The sequence below is a fragment of the Sus scrofa genome, chromosome 14 (assembly GCF_054392235.1).
Source record: "Sus scrofa isolate SSC_HxYL_T2T_F1_AM1 chromosome 14, Sscrofa_HxYL_maternal_Yorkshire_Landrace_v2.0, whole genome shotgun sequence".
Classification (NCBI taxonomy): Eukaryota; Metazoa; Chordata; class Mammalia; order Artiodactyla; family Suidae; genus Sus; species Sus scrofa.
The window spans coordinates 95,930,051-95,944,757 of NC_139396.1; the positions used below are offsets into that span (position 1 = coordinate 95,930,051).

Here is a 14,707-nt window from a genome sequence, read left to right on the forward strand (position 1 = left end):
AAATAAAGCAAACTATAATCATAATTATGATAATTTCTCCAGTGTTTGGTCTAAAGGAAAAAGGAGTTTTAAGTAGATAAACCCCAAATAAATAGATAAACCCCAGTCTTTGGCTGGACTTTACAGTCTATGTGTCAGGAATTTTTAGTAACATTTACCTTCTTAATTAGGCTTTGCCTGATCTAATACTGTATACAGTTTGTACACATTGGTGGCAGAAATGGAAATTGGCCTGGGATTAAGACTTTTCCAGAGGGAATTGATTTGTAGTGGATCAGTCTATATGTGGAAACATACAGAATGCAGTTACTGAGAGAAGAACCTCGCTGTGGGGTAAGGGGAGACAGGAGCCATCTGGGAAGATGGAACAGTGCAGGTTGGAAGTCGTTTGTTGCCTGTATCAGTTATCTCCTGGCACACTCCAGCTGTGTAATTGCCCACGGTTAAGGAACCCCACCAGGGATTGGTGAAACACCGCAGGGCTAAGAGCCATTATCACTTTTAAGTCTGAAATGGCAAGAGAGAGTCTGGAACCTTGAGAGAGCTTAGCTGGAGGAGAGAGAGGGTAGGAATGCAGCCACTACCAACCAGTGGCCTACCTGGAAGGGAATGAAGGGAAATTAAGACGTCAGACTTTTTCTTTCCCACCCTCTGATATGCTAGAGTCTTTCACTGGTCAAACCCAAGCGGAAACCAGAGGATATGAGAACCTGGGTGATTTTAATTCAGAGGACCACCCTGTGAGGCACATACCAGAGTTGGAGAAGGTCCGGTAGAGGATCTGTAGGAGCAAAGGGAGGATGCCTGGCATACTGAAGTCAAGGTCAAGTTAGTTTTGGAAAGTACAAGTGAGAAGATAGTGTGTGAGCAGAGTCTTGAAGAACACAGGACATGGAATGTTATGGAAAAGGCATGTTCTCACTGATAGCAGAAGGATAGATGCAGAGGTGAAGAATTGCCACAGCTTCAGAGCTGCTCCGTTCCTGTAGAAGCCCTAGAATCTTTTTTGCTTTGTTTCGTTTTGTGTTGTCTTTTAGGGCTGCACCCGCGGCATATGGAGGTTCCCAGGCCAGGGGTGGAATCAGAGCTGTAGCTGCTGGCCTACGCCACAGCCTCAGCGACGCAGAATCCAAGCCACATCTGTGACCTACACCACAGCTCACAGCAACGCCAGATCCTTAACCCACTGAGCAAGGCGAGGGATCAAACCTGCATCCTCATAGATCCTAGTTGGGATGGTTAACTGCTGACGAAGGGAATGCCCAAGAGTCTTAATTGCCAGGAGGGCCTTTAGAAATGCTCCAGTCCCGCTTCCCTACCGTATGGGAATCCCTTCTGCCATGCCCGACCTCGAGTGGGTGCGGATACTTTGTCAGGAGTCCCTTCCATTGTTGGACAGCTTTGATTGTTACAATGTTTTGTATTTGTCCAGATCGCTGAGTGTATCAGGATTAGGTTTGGCTGTATATTAGAGAAAGATCTAAAGGAATTTAGATTTTTAAAAGGTAGAAGTAGATTTTTCTAAAGTAAGGGAAACCCAGAGTAGACAGTTGGTGGCTGATGCAGCGATTCCTAGGTCTTTGAGAAGGTTCCACTGTTCCTAGTGCATCCCCCTTCAGGTCCAGGATGGCTGTTTTGAGCTTAAGCTCCCAGGATTGCATTTCATTCAGTAGGAAGAGGAAGGGGAAGGAGAAGAGCTTGCCTGAATTCTTCAGGTATTAAGAAGAGTGTATAAAGCCTATATCCTCATTTTAAAGAATAATGATAAAGAAATATATTTACCACCCAGGTTAAGAAACAGAATATTTACCCCTAGTTTTATGTACCCTACCCTGGTTACATCTTCTTCCCATTTCCTCAAGGGATAACTACTACCTTGACTTTTGGAATAATTATTCCCTTGCTATTTAAGGAAAAAAACCACTGTGTTACCAGCTAATCTGTGCATCCCTGATTTTAGTTCTGTTTGTTTTTCAACTTGGTACAAATGGATATGTAATATTGGTGATTTTCCCATATTGCTTAGCTTCTGTGAGATTCATCCATGTTGTTGCATGTAGTTTAGTTCATTCATTGTCACTATTGTGTAGTATTTCACAGTGTGATTACCACAATTTATTTATCTATTCCACTGATGATGGATATATTTGGGCGGTTTCCAGCTTGGGGCTTTTTTGAATGTTACTGCTATGAACTTTCTTATATACAACAAATTATCACAAGTATAAGAGTTTTTCTGGGATTTATTCCTAGGAGTGGAATGCACATCCTTAACATTACTAGATAATGCCAAACTTTTTAAAAGAGGTTGATACACTTTATACTCCTAACAATAGTACGTGAGAGTTCTTGCTCCTACACAGCTTGACAAACTTATTCATGTGTTGCTATCTCATGAAGTGAATAAATCACTTTTGAATTAATAAAAAAAAGTGTGGAGTTTTCTTTTTTGAGGTATAACATATGTAGTAAAGGACACAATTCTTTTTTTTTTTTTTTTTTTTTGTCTTTTTAGGGCTGCATCCATGGCATATGGAGGTTCCCAGGCAAGGGGTCATATTGGAGCTGTAGCCTCTGGCCTGTGCCAGAGCCACAGCAACACAGGATTCGAGCCACGTCTGCGACCTACATCACAGCTCACGACAACGCCGGGTCATTAACCCACTGAGCAAGGCCAGGGATTGAACCCACAACCTCATGATTCCTAGTTGGATTTGTTTCCACTGCGCCACGACGGCAACTCCATGATTTTTTTTTTTTTTTTTTTGAAGGACATGATTCTTAATTATACAGGCCAGTGAGTATTTTCATGTGGATACACGTATTCTCTGCCCAGATCAAGATGTGAAAAATGTCCAGCATCCCACAATTTCCACATATCCCTCCCAGTTGATACCCACTAAAAGTTGTCATTCTTCTCATTATAGGTGGTTTTGCTGGATTCTTGAACTTTATATAAATGGAAACATACAGTCTGTTTTCTTTTGTGAATGTCTTAGTTGCTGAATATTGTGTCTGTGAGTTTCAGCCATGGTCCTATGTAACAGTGGTTTCTAAAATTATTGTTGGGTAGTTTTAGTGTATAAAATATCAGTTTATTCTATAGTTGATGAACATTTACGTTTCTAATTTTCAGCTGTTATGAATTATACTGCTATGTTCTTGAATATGTCTTTTGGATAGAATTATTTAATTGTTGGGTTATGAGGTATACTGCCAAACAGGTTTCTAAAGTGATTGTACCAGTTTATACTCCCATGGGGTTTTCTTTTCTTTTTTTTTTTAATATTTGTTTGTTTGTTTTTTTTGTTTTTGTCTTTTTAGGGCCACACCTGTGGCATATGGAGGTTCCCAGGCTAGGGGTCCAGTCGGAACCATAGCTACCAGTTGTTATGGCAGCTGCCCAGCAGCCTTGCGCCGCAGCGCATCAGCTCTGGCGACAGCCCTGTGGCTGTAGTGTACCAGCTCCAGCAGCTCTGTGGCTGCAGTGTATCAGCTCTTTTACCCATTGAGAAACCAAGTGAGCACTTGGAGAGTTGGAGAACTCAGGCTTATTACGCCGGAGGGCTCAGAGGAGATGGCTCTCTGGAGTCTGAACCTTGAAGAGGGGTTTCACAAGGCTTTTATGGGCTAGTTCTTCCGGGTCCGTGCTTGGCGGACCAGAGTGAGAATTGGCAAGTTTACAGAAGCAGATATGTGGCGGAGGTGTGGTTAGGGGTAGTTGGCCAGGTTTTGCTTAGTCATCATGGCCAGGGTCTCTCCTTTTTGCATTTTTATCAGGACATTTTCTCCTACATGATCAGAACCACAGCCACAGCAACACCAGATCTGAGCTGCATCTGTGACCCACACCACAGCTCATGGAAATGCCGGATCCTTAACCCACTGAGCAAGGCCAGGGATCGAACCCACAACCTCATGGTTCCTAGTCGGATTCCTTTCTGCTGTGCCACAGCAGGAACTCCAGGGTTTTCTTAATATATAACCTTTGGATTTAGCTTTGAATCACAAGTCTTAAATTTCTGTTACCTGCACACTAGCAGGGGAAGAGCTTTGAGAACTCTTTACTTGAAAGTAGCGTAGGCACTTTTTTTTAAAATGTGAAATGCCCGTCCTTTTCTCTGCATTCTTGTTTATCTAGTCTAGAACTATTAATAAACATTCAATGGAAACAAAGCAACCTTGGTTCTTTTTGAGTATTAAAAGGGCTCTGTTAAGGGCACAGTTTAGATTTGTAAAACACCATTTGTAGCAGTTAATTCCAAGGTTGAAATCATAATCCTCTGGAGCTCTGGGGAACCTGAGTAGTTGTTGTTGTGCTTGGTAATGGGAAGACCTTCTTTTGGGGAGGCTTTTCCTGAGAGGCATTTGAGTTCACTCCTTTGAAATGCATTTTGGCAGATGGGTCTAGAAAGGAATCCATTAATCCTGTCTTGGGTTTTAGTCTTAACAGTGCTGAGTCTTTGAGATAGTTGAGGCAAATCAATAATTCTGTTTCAAATTCTAATGGGAAGGAGTCTAGGATGGGCCATTGTGGACCTGCTCCTTGTTGAGCTGTATCACTGCCAGGGTGGAGGAAAAGCCTAGCATTACATTATCCAGCCCTTTTTGATAAGCTTAAGATTTCAGATGCTTTCTCATGAGTCATGACCATAGCAGTCATCAACATTCTGTCATGGATGACCGAAATCAGGTTTACGATCTGTAAACATAAGTAGGTAATTGGTTTAATCCTGTTTTGTAGGTAGGTAAGGGGACACTTTTGACCTTCTGAATGAATTAGAACTTTCTTTTATTTTTTGGCCTTTTTAGAGCCCCACCCATGGCATAGGGAAGTTCCCAGGCTAGTGGTCGAATCAGAGCTGCAGCTGCCAGCCTACACCACAGCTGCAGCAACACTGGATCTGAGCCATGTCTGCAACCTATACCACAGCTCACGGCACCACCAGATCTTTTATTCACTGAGCAAGGCCAGGGATTGAACCCGCGTCCTCATGGATACTAGTCGAGTTCATTACTGCTGAGCCACAGCGGGAACTCTCTTGAATGGATTAGGTTGTTGAATGAAGGCTAAGAGTTGACCTAACATCCATCTTACAAAACTGAGGAGCGGCACACTATTAACATGCATTTATTACCATCATCTGTAAGAAAATACAGCACAGGCATGGGAATCAAACCACTTCAGGCCTCTTGCAGCTCCACCTTTGTGACTTTGCTTGGGCCATTGCAAAGGTTACTTTTCCTTGCTGCTTACTGAAAGGGAAAGGCAAATGTTTATCATCAGAGATTTCAAATTCATCAGATACTTAGCTGTGTTTATTATCTACAGTCATTTGCTTACTGCCTTACTGCATTAAATAGTCACAACAACCCTGTGAGTAAATGGTGTTATGTCTTTTTTTGTAAAGTTTTTGTTGAATTTTAACAATGGCATCTATTTTTTGGAGATGAGCAAAGTCCAGTTGCATAGAGGTTCAGTTCAGTAAGTGCCAGAGGTCTCTGGTTTATTCTTTTGAACAAGATTACATGTTATCTTTAGAGAAGTAGCCCTTGCAGCTTACTTAGGTTACACTTTTGGGCATGTATTCAGTATTTCTCATCTCTAATAGCAGCATGACTGTTGAAGGAAAGTGATTTCTATAACTGGTTATAATTTGGAAAATCTAGCTGTCTTAACTCAGCCAAAAAAGTAAATAGATAATCCTGTTAGTAAGGTCAGACCAGGAAGGGAGAAGCCTGGAGACTTCTTCCCCAGTTGTGGTATGCTCAGGGAAGTCAAGACTTCTCCTTTCTGTGTGAAGAATGTGGGATTATTTCCACTAGACCTTGTTTGTTATCCAAGGAGTTCTCCCTTCCAGTCTTCAGAGAATAATGAAAATATCCTTTGTACTTTGAAAGATAACTTCTGTGCATGTGCACATTAAGCCATTTACTAAATGTAACAGAGTCTGGGTGTTCACAGCAAATTTGGCAGCTTTGCATGTTCAAGTTTGCAGGGTACTTGTGCCCCGTCTTTCTGACTTCCCTTAGGCTGAGAATGTATTCCCCAAGAAAACCCATAATTGCCCCTACCTCTTCATCCCTCAGCCTGTTCCTCTGCTTGTTGAACTTAGTTTTGTGCATTTCAGTCTTCTCTGCTAGTTTACGCTCTCCAAAGTGCCTTTCTTGATGTATTTGCAGAAGAGAGGTGTTCAGAGTGATTAGTTGACAGAATCAGCATCCATCTTCACTTGCTGCCTGGTCCTGACAACAAGTGAAAAAATAAAAACTTCTCAGGGACCATGTGGCAGTTTGGGAGGCTGTCGGCTTCTATGAGTTCAGGAGCTTGGATATTCTGTGAGTGCACGTCTAATGACTTGAGAACATTGCCGGGCCGTCTCCTTTCTGGGGCCAAGATCGGGTCTCAGGGATGGTGAGGTGCTTTGCCCAAATACTCCAGTGTTAAGTGTGAAACAGTTAGACTTGTGAACCTTGAGGCAGGGCTCTAAGGGAAATTTTGGACAGTTAAACTTTTTGAGATAAACTCAGACTGAAGCTCTTGAGTTACATATTTTGGAATTTTGGGGGAAGTATCTGGTTTGCTCTTTGCCTCCTAAGAAATGATGACTCAGTCCCTTCAAACGTTTCTGTATCACAGTCACCACTGGTTGGCTAGAATGGCTGTTTGGTTTATTGCTCAATTCCTACCTCTTTAATGACCCAAAGGAGATTTGCCTTTGGGCTTGTGATCTATTTTTGCTGATAAACTTTAATGCCTTTTACGGCTCTAAAGACAATAGTATTTTCTTACCTGTTTCCTTTGTTTGAAGTTCTGTACATTGTAATATGAAAGGGAATCAGATTCAGTTAATTTTTTTTTTCTTCTGTTTTCAGGGCAGTGGTAGAGTGAGAATAAATGCTTAACTCTTTGACTTTCTTCTATATTTTATTTTATTTTATTTTTATTATTTTTATTATTTTTATTTTTTTGTCTTTTTGCTATTTATTGGGCCGCACCCTCGGCATATGGAAGTTCCCAGGCTAGGGGTCGAATCGGAGCTGTAGCTGCTGGCCTACGCCAGAGCCACAGCAATGCTGGATCCAAGCTGCGCCTGCAGCCTACACCACAGCTCACGGCAACGCTGGATCCTTAACCCACTGAGCAAGGGCAGGGACCGAACCCGCAACCTCATGGTTCCTAGTCAGATTCATTAACCACTGCGCCACGACGGGAACTCCTTTCTTCTATATTTTAACTTCACTCCCTTAAAAATAAAAAAAAGAAAAAAAAATTTAATTGGTTTGGATATTGCACTTAAAAAAAAAAAATCACTCCCTTGTTTGAGTCTCAATCTTTAGAGTACTATATGATCTGAAGACAGGCAGTGAGTGAACTGGGTAAAACAGGTTTTTCTTGACTCAGCAGCTCATTCCTGCCTTTTTTTTTTTTTTTTTTTTTACTTTTAAGGGCCACACCTATGGCATATGGAAGTTCCCAGGCTAGAGGTCGAATTGGAGCTGCAGCTGCCAGCCTACACCACAGCCACAGCAATGCCAGAGCTGAGCCTCATCTGGGACCTAAACCACAGCTCGCGGCAATGCCAGATCCTTAACCCACTGAGTGGGGCCAGGGATCGAACCTGTGTCCTCATGGATACTAGTGGGGTTTGTTACCACTGAGCCACAACGGGAACTACTCATTCCTGCTTTAAAGCTCAGGTTTCTGTTTTTTTCTGGAAAAACTATTGAGTTGTTCTGTGCAGTCGTATTAGGGGTGAGGAAGTGGAAGAAAGAGGAAAAACAAATTCTTTTTTTTCTGTAGCATTGGCAGGTGGAAGATTTTGATTTTCACTAGTATTTGGACAAAGAATAAATACTGGCCATGAGCAGCGAGTTGCTCTTGTGGATGGATGTGGCTGGGCCCTGCCTTTAACACTTCCAGGAAAGCTCGGTGGATGTCTTTTTACCCCCGTCTCAATTACTGGGTAATTCTTTTGTAGAAGAAGGGCATGGGGAGAGAAGGGGGCATGTGAGAGAAAAGGTTGTCTGTCACGATCACCTGGGGGAGATTCCAAAATACATGTACTGCTAGGCTCTGCTCTGTACTCAGAACCTGTGGGTGGGGTGTTCTGAAAAAAGCTCCTGGATGATTTTGATGTATTCCATTGGTTCACCCCTATTAAATAATGGAGAAAGGATTGTTATTATTTGTATTAGCTCCAAGGAAAGGTACACCATCCCGTATGGGTCTGAAAGTGTCTCCTTTCAGTGTTACTCATTTTTGGAATGTTTCTTCTGGTATAATTTGATAACCAAGGAATTTAATAGGAAAAAAGTAATCACTGCCTAATTGGCAGTTGGTTAAGTACAGTACTAGTTCTCAAGGAAAGGGGATCTTGTTCTCTTGAAGTGATTTAGGGACTGAAAAGAGTTTAATATCATTGGGGAGAGCTGTGGGGTTGTACTGGTAGGAAAATAACTGCGATGGAAGAATTCTGAATCTCTTAGACTTAGTTGCTTCATCACATCATAATCCTGGCCTCACAAAAATGTTAAGAGAATAAATCTTAAGTATAAAAAACATCGAGATTGTGTTGAGTGGAAAAAAACCCGTAGTGTTAAATCCCTTCGCTGCATTCTAAATTTAAGGAAGCCAGGAGTGAAATCACCCTGAGATCCTGGTTTTAAACCTCAAGGTCATGACCCATTTAGAGGGATGCAGAATCAATTTAGTGGGTCAAGCATTTGAAAAAAGAAGGAAGAAATAGTGAAAGAGATGCAACTGCATCTCAAGCAATAAGGTGTTAGGTATTAGTTTGGAAACATTTGTTTTGGTTATTGTAAGGCGAGCATGGAGAGAAATAGAACGAGCCGCGTGTTCAGGCAAAGAGAAGAAAATTTATTAGAGGGGAAAGGGAGAGGGTGACCACCCTTGAGAAGAGCCAGCCCCGCCCCCACCCCTTCTTGTGGGGCCTTCTTATACCCCTGAGGATGGGAAATTGGATTCCCTGAAGCCGGGGGAGTTTAATTTATCTTTCACCTGTAGCTGATCTCTGGTGGTCACGTAGTCATCAGAAAGTCGAAGGCGTCTTCTGGTAGGGTGGTCTCATAATCCTGAGAAAGCTGGAGGTGTGTGGTTTCCCACGGTGTGGGGGGAAGGGTCTCGTGGTCTTGAGAAAGTCTCCACCATCGGCGAAATCAGGATGTCGCCTGAGCAAGGTGGTCCATCTCATGGGTCAGCAGAAAGAGCCATTGTAACAATGAGCCCCCAAGTAGCCCCTAACAGTTATATATCTTTCTGTTGCTATGTGGACTAGTTTGTGTTGTAAAATGCATTTCTGTGAGACCATATTGGTAATGTTTGGAAGTCAATGGTCTAGAAAAGACCAAGTTTACAGAGTTTGTAGACTGCTACTGTCATGTCAGGTTCACGAAAATGTCTGCTCCCTTGCAGTGATTTGGGGGGTGAAGGAGATCAATGTGAGAATGGTAGGCTGCCAAACTCCCATAAAGTCTAGCAGCTGTCTTTTGTCTAATATTATTATTGAGTATTAATGTCTTTTAGGCATCAGCTAAAAGCTAAATCTTTAGATTGGAAACGAGGTGAATAAAAAGAGAAAGGCTGCTTCGTTTATTCATCCTTATTTGACCATATAGCATCTTGAAGTTGTTACTATTTTAAGTCTTCATCCAGAAGTTTATCTTTTAAAATTAGACTTTTAAAAGATTTAAGGTATTTTCTGCCATCATTTTATATACATTCATCGAGCATGGTATTTTGCTTTTTCCTCTAGAGAAATACATTTCCAGTTTTATAACAAGGTGCGAAGGAAAGAATGCTTTACTTGTGGAAGTTTTACCGAAACTTCTGTCAGGCAAGTGTTGGGGATGAACATCCATATATACCGATACACATGTCCACAGACACTGTTTATTTTGTGACTATCCTGTGTCACTTCTAGATAAAGAAACGGGGGCACAGATGGGTGAAGTAATTTGCCTGGAGTTGCATCATAAACCAGTGGCCTTCATAGATGACCGTTCATAGTTCTTATAGTTCCAGAGACACAAGGTGTAGATTCAGTTGAAATAAACAGAAGCCCAGATACTGTAATTATAAATATATTTGTAGTGTATATAGACAAAAATGTATTTCTGTAAGCAGAAAAGATGTGGCGGGCAATGGTAATTATGATAAGTTCTTGTGCCATCTCTATCTAGATGTTCATCTCTAGTCAGGACCTAGCTATGCAATTTTAGTTTGTTTGTTGGATGTTACCATATATCCAGGGTGTATTCTGCCAGGAACCTAAGTTGTGAAGAGAAAACTCTTGGGATGGTGCAGGATTGCAGTGTGTTTAGTGATCGTCTGTCCGTGAACTGAGAATGAATCGAAAGAGTGCTGAATACTGCCAGGAGGCTCAGGTTCCCAGTGTCCAATCTGAGGCAAGCCCGTCTGCATGCACTTAGGCACGCTGTTCCGTCCTGCTTCCGGGCCTCTATAAATATCAAACGTGGGCTTGATTTATAAAGTTCTCTTCAGCACTTTAACGGTAAGCTTCCCCAGGGCTGGACTATTGCATCAGAACCCAGCCTGGGGTTGGCACTGTTTACAAGGCCCCAAGGCACTGCCGCACCCTCTTTTCCAAGGAAGAGCGTGCATTACCCCCCAGAGCCCTACTAATACCGTGCACTGCGGGTGTTGTGTGGTGCTTCCTCATTGGAGACAGCCTAGGTGGTCTGTGGTAACCTAGGAGGACCTGGGAGTGAGGCCAGGAGATGCAGTTTCTGTGACCAACTGGTTTCCTACTCAGAAAGCTTGCTAGGACCCATCCAAATGCAGTAGCATCCTGTAAGAGAGTACAAAATATATCTCCCTGGAGTTTCCTTGTGGCCTTGCAGGATAAAGGTCTGGTGTTGTCGCTGCTGTGGTGCGGGTTCAATCCCTGACCTGGGAACTTCTGCATGCCTCGGGCATGGCAAAAAAGAAAAAGAAATATATCTCCAAAAGAGGTGTTTCTGTTTATCTTCTCTTAAGGAGATACATGTGTGTGTGTGTGTGTGGATTTGAATTCAAGATTCTCGTTATTTTCTTATACTAATTACAAAGAAAACTTACTTTGCAGAATATAATTATACACACGTTAGCAAGGAATGCTTTCATATTTTAATAGACTTTCTAAAAATGGGAGTAGTTTACATTTGCTCATTCTTTTTTTTTTTATTTTTATTGTTTTCTAATGCCTTGGATCTATATTTCCATTACAGAAAGTTGTTTGTTTTTTTTTTTTTTTTGTCTTTTTGTCATTTCTTGGGCCGCTCCCGAGGCATATGGAGGTTTCCAGGCTAGGGGTCTAATTGGAGCTGTAGCAGCCAGCCTACACCACAGCCGCACCAACTCGGGATCCCAGCCGCATCTGCCACCTACACCACAGCTCACAGCAACGCCAGATCGTTAACCCACTGAGCAAGGGCAGGGACCGAACCCGCAACCTCATGATTCCTAGTCGGATTTGTTAACCACTGCGCCACAACAGGAACTCTGACATTTGCTCATTCTTTGCTCTTTCCCTCATACCAGTTAACATTTTTGTTCAGTCAGTGCTGCGGCAAAGAGGTGATAATATCTACAGTCATCTTTTGACATTGGTAACTTCTGTTTTCTTAGTGAATTAGGAACTGGAATTACCAGGGGAAAAGCTGATCTAAATGATGATGTTCTTCCATCATCCCATTCATATACGCTCTTTAACCATTTGGTTTGATGACAGCTTTTAACACTAGAAGATTCTTTATAACGATGGAAATTATGACACACCTTGGACGATGGTAGACTCCTCTGGTCTTTCCTAGGTTTTGACCAGCACGACCACTGCTGTGCAGCTTTGAGGTTGTTGATAGCAACAGTGGGCTCTAGGGAATGGCCTCCAGGAACTGTGAAGGGATTGCAGGCAGGCTGTGTTTCCATGGATAGCCCTCTGGGAACACAGTACTTGCTTAATGCTAATTACCTTATGTTGCAGCCTAGTTGCTAAGGTTATAAATGTTTTCAACAAACATTAGGTAAGCACCTGTCCTCCTCCTAAGCTTTCATGCTCCTGTTAGAATCTTGCATCCAACAGGAACATAATGCAAACCAGTATCATTATCTTTTTCTCAAAATCTCCCCTACCATCTTCCGCTTCCCTTCTCCTCGTAGTCTACTATGGTTAATGCTGTCACTACTTTCCCAGTCTCTCAAACCTGAACTTGAAAATTTGTTCTGTGTTCTCCCCACTCCATGCTTTCTATCTCTCATAAGTTATCAAAACCCTCTTTGCCTCCTCCAAAAATGTTTTTCAAATCCATACTACTTTTTGGCCCCCGATACCATACTGCTTAAGGTTAAACCCAGTTTATTTCTCCCCTGGATTATTTCAACAGTCCTTAAACTTTTTGTCTCTAATCTTTGTCCTCTTTCTATTCCTCTCCTATGAGTTATCTTTAACAAAAAATTACTCTTGATTAATAAACCATGTCTTTTTTTATTGTCATTCTGCAATTTGCTTTTTTTTTTTAACTTTGTGTTCTGGAAATTTTTCTATATAATTCATTAAATCTGTCTTGTTTTTAATGTTGCATAGTATGGGTACATAAAATATGTATATTATTGTTTGTTAACCATTCCTTTATGAGTGGACATTTACATTTTTTATATTTTCTTTTGCTGTTACAAAGAATTACTGAAGTGAATATCCTTGAACATGTCTTTTTATACGTAAGTGCAACCAAAAAATGGAATTTCTGGGTCAAAATGAAGATACACTTAAAAAGTTATGAGATAGGGGAGTTCACGTTGTGGCTCAGTGGTTAATGAACCCAACAAGCATCCACAAGGACGCGGGTTCAATCCCTGGCCTTGCTCAATGGGTTAAGGATCCCATATTGCCATGAGTTGTGGTGTAGGTCACAGATGCAACTTGGATCTAGTGTTGCTTTGGCTGTGGTGTAGGCTGGCAGCTATAGCTCTGATTGGACCCCTAGCCTGGGAATCTCAATATGCCATGGGCATGGCCCTAAAAGACCAAAAAAGACAAAAAAAAAAAAAGTTGAGATAGAAATAAATCACTTTACAAAAAGTGCCCATCAATTTATGCTTCCATCTCCATGTTTTTTTTTTCCCCCCAGACCATTTAAAATCTAGACTTAGTGTACTTCTCCCAGCCTCAGTGTTCTTGTAAATTTATCTGTTCATCATTTACTTTATCACTGTCAGGCTTTTGTTCAGTACAGATTGTTTGCCAGGCACTCTGTATATGCTGAGGATTTAGCTTTGGATGAGATAGATACGGTCTCTGCCCTCATCTAGCCTGCGCTCTTACTACACAGAACGTTTTTTTTTTTTGCCTTTCTGACTCTTTTTATGCGTTTGCAGCTACTAGTCTCTCTTCCTGGTGTGACTTCGTTTTTCTGTTGACTTTTCTGCCCAGAGAATTTTTTTTGATCATCCTTTTACCCTTTCAACCAGCTTGGATTTTTATCGTCTGTCATAATTTCCCCACCTCCCCTCAGGTCGAGTTAGGCCTTCCTTAGTGGTCTCTCTTAGCACTTCATTTCCATCCTTTTATGGTGTTTGTCCTGACGAGTTCTAATTACTCATTTATATACATGTGTGTCCCTCTGTGTCTGCAAGGGTGTGTGTAGACCCCTCCCACTGGATTGTAAGCTCAGTAAGGGCAACAACTTAAGATAATGACGTTAATGCTCCTCCAGCTCAATGCCTTAAATGCTGGAGATGCTTCATAAATGTTGCGTAAGTGACTGCATGGCAAACCAAAGATGACCTTATTTTGTACGGGCCACTCTGGGGGCTTGTGAGTAGGACTGGGATCTGGTCAGTCTTTGGGCATCTAATCATGTTGTCAGGGAGATGAGGAGCAGGTGAGTAGACTGCAGAGCACATTGTGACAAGCTCTGGACAGAGGCACACATGGATACTTAGGAGGATAATGGAGGCGATTAATTCTCATGAGTCAGATATTCTAGTAATTTTCAGACAAGAGGATTTTTTCTTCTTTGCTCCAGGTGTTGTGAGGGATGCACGTAATAATAAGATACGGTTCCCGGCTTTAAGAGTTCTTAAGTCAAATAGGACCTCAGAGCAGGCTGTGGGCTAAATCTGGCCTGCTGCCTGTTTTTGTATAGACCATGACCTAAGAATGCTATTTTAATTTTGAAGTGTGATTATAAGAAGAAGATTTTGTGATATACGAAATTACATGATTCAAATTTTTAGCATCTCTAATTAAATATTACTCCTTTTATTTGTTTACCCACTATTTTATGACTGCGTTTGTGCTACAACAGCAGAGTTGAGTCACTGTGACAGAGACTGGCTTGCAACACTAAAATATTTACTCTTTGGCCTCTTACAGAAACAGTCTGTTGACTTTTGGGTTAGAGGATGAGAAAGATTCAAATAAAGTGGAGAAGGACATTTATACTGAGAGGATTACTTTTGAGTTAAGAGAGTGGGACAGTGAATACTGCAGCCATATAGAAGCTTCAGAGCTGAAATGATGGTCTGGCTTAACTTTTAATTTTACAGATAGAAGATCACAAACTTTGTCAGAGTCCACATGATTGGTAAGGGACAATGTACACTGGAGTTCCCAGAGCAGAAGCTTTGCAGACTTCAGAGGATGATAAGATTATTGCTGGAGTAGGGCCAGATCATGAATAGCCT

The 14,707-nt window shown here is 41.7% G+C and overlaps 1 protein-coding gene across 14 annotated transcripts in view; it reads left to right on the forward strand.

The window, feature by feature from the left end:
• The window catches only part of SGPL1 (sphingosine-1-phosphate lyase 1), an 83,431-nt gene that overhangs the window by 34,179 nt on the left and 34,545 nt on the right, over positions 1-14,707 (forward strand). For 7 of the 14 annotated variants that reach the window (XM_084997243.1, XM_084997240.1, XM_084997245.1 and 4 more), the window contains one exon: positions 9,777-9,857. The exons of the other annotated variants lie outside the window; for them this stretch is intronic. In XM_084997243.1, the coding sequence (XP_084853369.1) occupies positions 9,819-9,857 (39 nt within the window). In that variant the 5' untranslated portion in view covers positions 9,777-9,818. The remainder of the gene's footprint in view (positions 1-9,776; positions 9,858-14,707) is intronic. 14 annotated transcript variants of the gene reach the window in all.